General features: G+C 32.9%; 4 protein-coding genes across 4 annotated transcripts in view; 1 reads left to right on the top strand and 3 right to left on the bottom strand.

Annotated features, from left to right (window-relative positions):
* Nucleotides 1-1,337, bottom strand: part of LOC119833341 — a 3,967-nt gene extending 2,630 nt beyond the window's left edge. Inside the window, exons 1-3 of the mRNA XM_038357327.1 lie at nucleotides 1,215-1,337; nucleotides 912-974; nucleotides 439-600 (exon numbers count right to left, since the gene is read on the bottom strand). Coding sequence (XP_038213255.1) covers nucleotides 439-600; nucleotides 912-974; nucleotides 1,215-1,337 — 348 coding nt within the window. The remainder of the gene's footprint in view (nucleotides 1-438; nucleotides 601-911; nucleotides 975-1,214) is intronic.
* Nucleotides 1,338-2,435: 1,098 nt separating this feature from the next.
* On the bottom strand, nucleotides 2,436-3,457 carry LOC119833340. The gene is made up of 4 exons (XM_038357326.1): nucleotides 3,370-3,457; nucleotides 3,051-3,130; nucleotides 2,763-2,918; nucleotides 2,436-2,522 (listed from the first exon to the last, which is right to left on the bottom strand). The coding sequence occupies exons 1-4, from the start codon at nucleotides 3,455-3,457 to the stop codon at nucleotides 2,436-2,438; spliced, it is 411 nt and encodes a 136-aa protein (XP_038213254.1).
* Nucleotides 3,458-4,846: 1,389 nt separating this feature from the next.
* LOC119833339 lies at nucleotides 4,847-6,784 on the bottom strand. The gene is made up of 4 exons (XM_038357324.1): nucleotides 6,771-6,784; nucleotides 6,083-6,105; nucleotides 5,471-5,550; nucleotides 4,847-5,038 (listed from the first exon to the last, which is right to left on the bottom strand). Exons 1-4 carry the CDS (start codon nucleotides 6,782-6,784, stop codon nucleotides 4,847-4,849), a joined length of 309 nt encoding a protein of 102 aa, XP_038213252.1.
* Nucleotides 6,785-8,030: 1,246 nt separating this feature from the next.
* The window catches only part of LOC119833338 (tetraspanin-9-like), a 4,580-nt gene continuing 3,529 nt past the window's right edge, over nucleotides 8,031-9,081 (top strand). Inside the window, exons 1-2 of the mRNA XM_038357323.1 lie at nucleotides 8,031-8,078; nucleotides 8,379-8,573. Coding sequence (XP_038213251.1) covers nucleotides 8,031-8,078; nucleotides 8,379-8,573 — 243 coding nt within the window. The remainder of the gene's footprint in view (nucleotides 8,079-8,378; nucleotides 8,574-9,081) is intronic.

Genomic DNA, 9,081 nt, shown 5'->3' with positions numbered 1-9,081 from the left:
CGGGTACATCCAGCAATCTACAAAACCCTGAAATCCAATTAGATACATAATAGATTATAATAATTTTTGATAAAATTTGTACGCCTGTGATCTTTGTTCGTTTATTCAAGTTGGTTTCAGGAATTAATGGAGATATGTCATGATTTATAATAATATAAGAAATATTTAGTTCGACCGTTTTTTTATTTAGATAATCAAAGCATTTGCAACTTACAAGTACCAACCAAAGTAACTACCAAGTACTTACTTACCAATAATTATCAAAAGACAATTGCTGAGGAGCAACTTGAGAGGTCAAGTTGTGATGAACAGTCTAATATCAATAGTTTTTAGAAAAAAGACTGTATCTAGACAATAGCAAGAAATGTATACATTTATCATTGAATTTTAATTATATTGGTATCGTCAAGAGCACAGTTGAAATAGAAATTAAATTACTCCGGTTCGTTGTATAAGATTGATGCGCTTAAGTAACTCCTTATTAACATTCATGTTTTCTTCAAGCTGTCTGGCGTAGTAGTCCAATCGACGAGGCTTCAAATATAGTTCGGGAAAAAGTTCCGGGGGATGGTCGTCCACCTTGTGTTTGGCCATTTGCAGCTGTAATTTTTAACAAATGAAATACACATAAGTACGCCTATTTTCGAATACATGTAATATTTTACAATGTATATGTATGTATCAGCTTCCGCATGCAGTGTTTCCAAACATTTACGATATGGGGACCATACCCCTGGTATTGTGGGTGTAACTGGGCGACGTGGTGCACTTAACATCAGGTGACCCGTCTGCTCGCTTGCCTGCCCTTTCACATAAAAAAAAAAAAAAAAAATGTATTTTTAATTGTCTAGTTAACTACTTTTACAATAAAAATAGGTAATATTCTGTTAAAATAGGGATGTATTTTTTACCTCCTTTTGATGATTGCACCATGTTGCATAGAAATCTTTTGATAGAAGAGGGAATCTTGGTGGCTGTTATAAACAAAATGTTTATTATTGTTTCACGTTTTGATTTATTTATTGTTAGATGTATACATTGAGTTGATTATAATCATATGAACATTTTAATTAGTGTATTGACCGTCCACTGTCCGCTTTCGAAAAGTGTCTTACTTGAAAAATACACTCAGATTTCAAAGACATAGAAACATGCAGCATACTAGAACAGTGGGTGTTTAATATTTAATTTATGTGGTGAACGGTGATACTCACTAATTTGAACTCCCTCGGTTTACGTACACGAGGCGGACGAGGCCGTTCAGGCTCCGGTGGTGGTGTTCGAAGTAAAGGGTTTTGAAGGAGTTCGTCACACGCTCGTTCACGGTATGGGAGCATATTTATTTGCCTTCTTCGAAAATATCCCTTAGTTTTGACAGTTTAACAACTAACTTTTAGATTTTTTTAGATTAACTTTTAGATTTTTACAATAATTAAAACTAATACTTTAAAGTATTCGTCCGACAAATTGGAAATAAATAGAAAATTTATATATCAACACAATAATATACTTGCCGATACAAATATTCCTACCAAATTATGAACAGATTAAATTGCTGGGACTCTAGTATAGGAGGTAGTCTCCAATGCATCTGAATTTTCGTTTTATATTTGAAACTTAAAGGTAAACTCAAAATTTGAGAGATAAAGATTTATTTTTGCCAATCAAATACGATATGAAGTGACTTTGACGGAAACAAGAATAATAAGTTGAAGCTTATAAAGTTTGTAAGAAGGTCATAAAGAAGATAAAGAATAAATAATACGAAAAAAGTACTCATTAGAGACTAGCCTATCAGGGCTAGTCAAACGCTGCAATAACAATAAAATATATTTTTCTTTCAATTTATGCAACCTTTTATCAGGGATCCATTTTATGATTCCTATACAAATAAAATGTCACACAAAAAGTTTCTACGCACATTTAACTTTCGCCTTAATATACTCGATGCATTTACATTTATAATATATTGATATACTTTCATCTCTTTGACCAATAGACGTTCAGTAGCTGATGCTGTCTCTTTGAAGACCTAAAGCGCTGATTCTTTCGAGCGCTTGTTGGGTAGGCGAAATTTAGTTGCCACAATTATTAGCCGACTTGTCCTATGAAGTACTTGTCGTCAAAATCGTTCGAAAAGTCATGTCCACATACATCACACCAGAACCAACAGAATTTACAGAATGTGTGTCTTACACAATAAAAACTAAATGAAATAGAGCTATTTTGATGCCCCCATAATAGTTTTATATGTAAATTAAATTAATAATATGTGTAATTACTAATAATTTTATATAAAAGTTTATTTAGTGTATATTCTTTTACGTTAATATTTTATACATTCATATTAGTGTGTATATCTTTATACTTATACCAAGTTAGCAAGAAATAATATACAAGTAAGTTTTGATATTCACTGTCAGCTGTAGAGGGGCCTATTTTTTCAGTTCGCCTATTTTCTCCAACTTCATCGCGCCTGAAACACTGAACCGAATTAGATGAAATTTGAGATAGTTTAAGACCTGAGAAAGGACAAAGGATAGGGTTTATGCTGGTAATCCCATGGGAACGGCAACTATGCGAGCTTTCCTTTGGCTACGCAGGCGAAGCCACGAGCGGAAAGCTTGTACATATTGGTTGGGTAATATGAGATCGCAATGCACGAGATAAAAAAACCAGTTTTATAAAAATATATATTATATGTACATATTTTCAAAAATTCATTCAAATCTATGTTTTTTAATGCAATTTCTAATAGGAACTCCCTTAGCAATGACTGTATATGAAGACTTGCTGAACTGTAGCAGTCTATACTTTATGTTGATAGTATTTATTTCAGAGTCAAAGTCTACTTTTGGTGGGGCCTTCCAATTATCCACGACCACTCGGACATAAGTCAGGTCCATGCAGTAGGGTACCTGTTATATGTAAAATATTCTTATTATTAAACTAAAGTGTATTCAATCAAGCTATATGCATCTACCTACGTAAATATTTACTAGCATTATACTTATGGATCGAATAATAGATAAATCATAAAATAAACTTACTTTTATTGGTATTTTCACATTCTTCTCCAACAATCCAATATTACCAGATGTTGAAAATGCCACCCGTCCTTCATTTGTTCCTAAGATAAAGAATAAAAAACTTCTTGTAGTTAAAAAATGCATTAACATTTTTTTCAACCGCCATTATTTTAGCTTTATGTTGTTTAAGTCAGTTCAGTTAAATTCTTATATCTTGTGTTTGTTGCATTTTTAATTTTCAGACTTTACTTACTGTTGGAATATCAGCTAGATGATCAGTACAAAAAGTATCGTATAGAATTGTAATTAATACATTACCCTGCTTATGTGTATAACGTACCGAATTCGAATACATCTTCTGTGCTACTCAAACATTCCAATTGTTTTAAATATGCACATAAAAAAGTTAATATTAAAAGTGATCTCATTGTGCTTCAGAATATAGATATCACGAAGTAACCATAAATTATGATTAGGTACCTACAGAATATTGACGCACATTCAATACTGTAGAGGTTCGTAAACATACAAATATAAATTTCTGTAATTTATAATAGCGTTGTTTGCAAATTCAGCATGACATTGATTTTGATAAAGTAAATAACATAAGTGATTATACGAATTCCCACATTAAAGAACTTGCTGTACGAAAACATTAGTTCTACGGGCTATATGTCCCCTGTCCAGTCTATACGGCCATCTTAATTTGCTATACTCGTATCGTTAGGCACTAGCTTATAGCTTATGTATATATGAATATAAGCATATGTATATATACAAAGAGTAGAATACTATACATGCTAATATGGTATTATGTTATCTGCGGTGAGGCTACGTTTGATGTGCAAGGAACCTTTAGCGTAGTTAACCAATTCAGAACATTTGCAGATTAGCCGTTGTTAGGAACCAAGTTTGACTTTCAATAGTACCTGTTACACAAATTTTGTGATCTGTATATCTACAACAACTAAAGTCTTACTATTACATTTCCAATACTCAACATAAAACAGTTTATCGTGTGTACGAAGATATAAAAGAAAGTCTAATAACTTATAACTCAAGAATAGCTGAATGAAACTAGAGGATTTTAATATGTATCTTATACCTTTAAACGAGCAATTCTTGTATATATATATATATATATATATATATATATATATATAATTGGAATCTCGAATCGGCTCCAACGATTTTCATGAAATTTAGTATATGGGGGGTTTCGGGGGCGATAAATCGATCTAGCTAGGAATTTTTTTTAGAAAATGTCATATTCGTGTTTTATTCGTATTTTCCTGACATCTATTGGTGAATAATAATACTATTTTGCTTCGTAGATAGCTGGACAACTGAAATAACACATAGGCACTTTTTATACCGATATTCCTACGGGATACGGACTTACGCGGTTTCAACCGCGGGTCACAGCTAGTATGTTATAAAACGATATTATTTATAACAGTTGAACATACATTTTACTAATAAAAATAGCGCAAGTCAATAACATTTTTGGTTATTTCTCTTAACTGTTGCCTTAAGTTGCCACTATTTCAATTACAAAACTTTAAATGAAAAAGTTCCACCATATAATATATTAGGGTATATTTCTAGAAAACGTTCTTAGTTTTGACAATATTGTTGAGTTTTTATAAAGACCGGCACATTAACTACTTCAAGTTTAATCTATGTATACTAAATGCTTAGTTAAAAAAAAAGAAAATGTTCACTATATGTATTTATTTTTTATTAATATTTGCCGATGAAAAGCTCTTGAAAAATACATATTCCATTTTTATTTGCTTTGTACTGTAAAACAAATTTCACGAAAACTGTTGACCACATGAACTGGATTGCTCAGCTTTGGCAGTTACTGTATAGCTGGATATGCTGAATTGTCCACGACGATATTTGATGCGAACCGTGTTCACGTCGGCATCAAAATCCACTTTGGGAGGGCCGATAGCGTTGTCAACAGCTACCCGCACGTATCTCAATTCCATGCAATACGGTAACTGAAAAATGTAATCAGAAAATGTAGCTCCCATTACAAGATTAGCTCAAATTTATGCCAACGAATTCTATGGTTAATATGGCTATTTTCATTCAAATCTTCTCTTTTAAACAGGACTTACTTTGCTACTATTCTGAAGATAATAATTATCGTCTGTAGATTAATTTAATTTCAACTGATTCATTTTCAAAGGGAAATAGAAGGAAAGAGCCTATTCTGAGTATCTTGTAATTTATACTAATGGGAAAAATGCTCCTTTTGAGAGCAGATGAAATATTACAAGTTAACTATATGCAGATGAAATATTACAAGGTATCTTTTTATTTGTATACAGTAACTTCATAAGAGTTTACTAATACAATTTACTAAAGCTTAATAATTTTAATTCGTATTTAGTTCTAGATAATATAGAATAACTAAATTTTGTACTCACAACAATAGGAATGTCGACGTTTTTCTCCAGTACACCAATTTTGCCAGATTTTGTAAATGCAACATATCCCTCATTATTACCTGGTGATGAGTAGTAACTTTACAGTATTTACGAAATAAAAACACCAGAATTAAGTTATTCTAAACCTTATGAAAACTTATTTGATGGTTGGTAATTTTAAATCGTGTTTTCTTAGATTAAGAATTAATCATGCGCAGCGGTGACTAATCAGTTCCAACACAAATTCAATAGATATTTATATACTTAGAAAATATCGTATCTAAATAATAAATCTTAACAGCTATTGAATGAGATTTTAGACGTACTACAATAAGGGGGAACCTTTACCATTAAGTACTTTTTTTTTGAGAAAACAATACAGTTATTTAAATTTTAATGAGAATATGTTCGCAGTATATAATATATGATTATTGTATCGAAGCTCTTATCATGTGAAATATCTAAATAGTTTCCGAAGGGGCAATTTATAAGCTCTCTGACAACAAAAGTATCATCATAACATTTTTATTTTTAGTACGAATGTCATAAAAAAAAAAAAATTCATTTCGTATCACGCATGCATTCAAGTGTAACTGGATGGATCTTACTTACCAAACTCAAAAACATCCACCGTACTGTCCGCGCAACAGTATGAATTCAGAGCTAAAATAAATATAACACCAAAAATAAATGGTTGCATAATTAAATAAAACTGAATGGTAATGGTTAAGACTTCATTTTTATTACACATATATACGGAAATTTCTGCACCATGACCTCAGGGCCGCCGCAAGTTTTCAAAGGCCCCTTGTACTTATAAATATCAGACGAGACGTACCTATGTATAAGTGGATGGACAGTGTTAGGAAGCAGCAATGGTTCGCCTGTATTCTAGATTCTAAATAAAAAGTAAGTCAATGTTAGTGAATCAAGTCATCTTGATGACTGATTTTTTTTTCCTGAAAAAAAAAAAACACCTGTTATCAAAAAAACTAATGCTTACGTAGGTACACATTTAAAAAGTTTAATCGTATCTTTTTTGTTGCGCTTACATGTCTAGGCTTAGGTAAATTTTTCAAATAAATTTAATTAATGATATATCATAATTATTCCATTGGCTACGTCTTTACGTGTCGGATTATTGGACTTGCATAATTGTATATTCAGGCACACATTACACACCGCCTTGTGACGGCCCTGTATAGTAACAATTCAATAATTACATTACGATCAGGTGAATTTTAAACTCGTAGTGTATTGCTAAAGGGATTAATTTAGAATAACAAATATTCACATGTACCTTTTGTCTTCCATAGCTAATTATGGCTCATTTTTAATTATTACCTTGATTTAAGCTTCATTAGGAAAACATTGTTTGCAATTTTTTGTAACATATAAAATTAATGAACCATTGCTACCCTTGCTTTATTAGTTCCGGATTAAGATGCAATGATAAAATGAGTGGACGTATTAAAGTTAAATCGAAATAGATTTACCTTATCAATCTAATAATTAAGATTGAATTCAGCCAAATAAATATGAATCTGAAATCGTAGGTTTATGGACGGGAGGCATTTTACTTTATAAATATTAATAATTCCAGGTAACCTGGAGCGTGCACATAAGTCATAGGAAGACACAAAAGAACTGTTATTTCTAAGCTGCTACAAAGACATACAATATAATATTCCGTAAGTAGAAACGTTGAGACACAATCACTGGAGCTCATACTTTTCCATATCCCCATGGAAACTAAGCCGCTCGAAAACAACACGACAACACACATTTATTAAGGAATACCAGAGATTGGAGCCGGTAACACGACATCTGGCTGCTTAAATACTAGTGACTTAGGTACGCCACATAGGAGATAGAGATCGAATCTTTTTTTTTATGTCACAGATGGCAATGGAGCTGGTGGGTCTCGCCTGATGATAAGTGCTACCACCGCCCATGAACATTTGAAGAGGCGTAAGGTCAATTGCAGATCTTACGCCTCTACAAATGGATTGCCGACTTTAATTGGGAAGGAATTAGGAAAGGATTGATGAGAGGAATAAAGGACTAGGAAGGGTAAGGAAAAGGATATGGGCCTCCGGCTCCCCACTCACCGTACGAAACACAATAGCTAGCTATTATTTCAAGCCGGTTTTCTGTGGGGGTGTGGTATTTCCCCGGTGCGAGCTGGCCCAAATCATGCCGAAGCGTGCTCGACTCCCACAACTGCCAAATCTTTAGCCATTATAGTAGCTACGGTAAATAGTGTGCGAAATTTATTAGATGATTGTGGGTACGATGTATTTAAGGCATTCATTATAACATCTCCGAACTCAACTGGTAACTTACAATATTTATATCTCTATCATACAGGAGATTTTATTTTGTTCGCTTCTTTTAGGAATTAAAAATAAATCAATGTATTATTTTTGGTACCTTTGGCATTGGCTGTCATGTAACATTTGTTTCAAACAATTTAAATTGCTTTCAAATTCACATGTGACCCTAGTCACGAAAAAAATATCCTTATTCATTGACTATTGTTTAAAAGAAGAAAATCGCTATGCGAAGTAGTGCTCTGGTTTTGTTTGTTTGTGCTGGCTTACTGCTCGTGAGTACTAAAATTGACATACCATACCAATCCATTTTTTTAAATGCATCCATTGAAGTCTTATGATAATATAGGGGATAGAGTATCTACAAATTTTATATATTTAACGGTGTGGCCGTTTGGGATTCATAGATTATATAATGTTTATAGGCAAATTGGTTAAATAAAGAGGCAATAATAAGAATTCAAGTATTATTGAGTTAGGAGTAATGACAAATGCCAATCTATCAATACTGCTATACATATTATACCTACTATATATATATCTTAAACATAGACTAATTGTTATTGTATATTTAGAGTGGTGGCGCCATCCTCGGTGTATCGACGTCATGGAACCTATTCCGCATGTCCTATTACTTCTGGACTACAGATGTGGGCGTGGAGCTAGGGGCTAGCATACTCTTCATTGCTGGGGCGCTCCTCTGCTTGCCGGCTTGTTGGCTTGCCTCCTTAGTGCCATATTACCCCAAGTCTATTTCAATTTTGTCTACAGTACGTGTTTTCCTTATATTTGATAATTTAATATAATCAATAAGATTTTTCAGAGTAAATAAAATTCGTTCACGAGGCAGGATCCAAAACCGTAGGCTGCGACAATGCCTAACCTCCCGGCCACCTGTGATCCTATCTCGGCAATCGAATTTCTTCTACTCTTTCGTTTTTTGTACACATAAGGGGGTTGGGTGTCTAATCCACGCCATCTATTGAAATGATAAACAACCATCTCAACCAATATGAAACATGTGTTTAATATTTACAATATTGTATCGTGGAAGGCAGCTTTTGCAAGTTTAAATTTTAGTTCCTTCATACATGAAAAACTAAAAAAAAATACATGTCAAGGTGGGATTCGAACCCTTGTCTTTCACAGTACCGTGAAAACGTCTGACCTCTCGGGCACATTTGGCTTCTTGTATTTTTTATAATTTAAATACATTAAGATTTTTTAACAGTCGGGTATTATCCTAATCCAATAAAGCCTTAACAACAACAAATCATT

This window comes from Zerene cesonia, chromosome 17 (genome assembly GCF_012273895.1).
Source record: "Zerene cesonia ecotype Mississippi chromosome 17, Zerene_cesonia_1.1, whole genome shotgun sequence".
In the NCBI taxonomy this organism is placed as follows: Eukaryota; Metazoa; Arthropoda; class Insecta; order Lepidoptera; family Pieridae; genus Zerene; species Zerene cesonia.
The sequence above is the reverse complement of the archived record's forward strand: the minus strand, read 5'-3'. Positions and strand labels throughout refer to the sequence as shown.

Bases quoted from the DNA above. Each gene is read 5' to 3' on its own strand.
- LOC119833340 (XM_038357326.1), bottom strand. From the start codon at position 3,457: ATGAGATCACTTTTAATATTAACTTTTTTATGTGCATATTTAAAACAA. The intron at 3,131-3,369 runs GTACGTTATACA...TCTTTATCTTAG, and splicing joins AGAAGATGTATTCGAATTCG to GAACAAATGAAGGACGGGTG. The intron at 2,919-3,050 runs GTAAGTTTATTT...TACATATAACAG, and splicing joins ATGTGAAAATACCAATAAAA to GTACCCTACTGCATGGACCT.
- LOC119833339 (XM_038357324.1), bottom strand. The intron at 5,551-6,082 runs GTAAGTAAGATC...ACTCATCACCAG, and splicing joins GGTGGATGTTTTTGAGTTTG to GTAATAATGAGGGATATGTT. The intron at 5,039-5,470 runs GTGAGTACAAAA...TACATTTTTCAG, and splicing joins ACGTCGACATTCCTATTGTT to TTACCGTATTGCATGGAATT.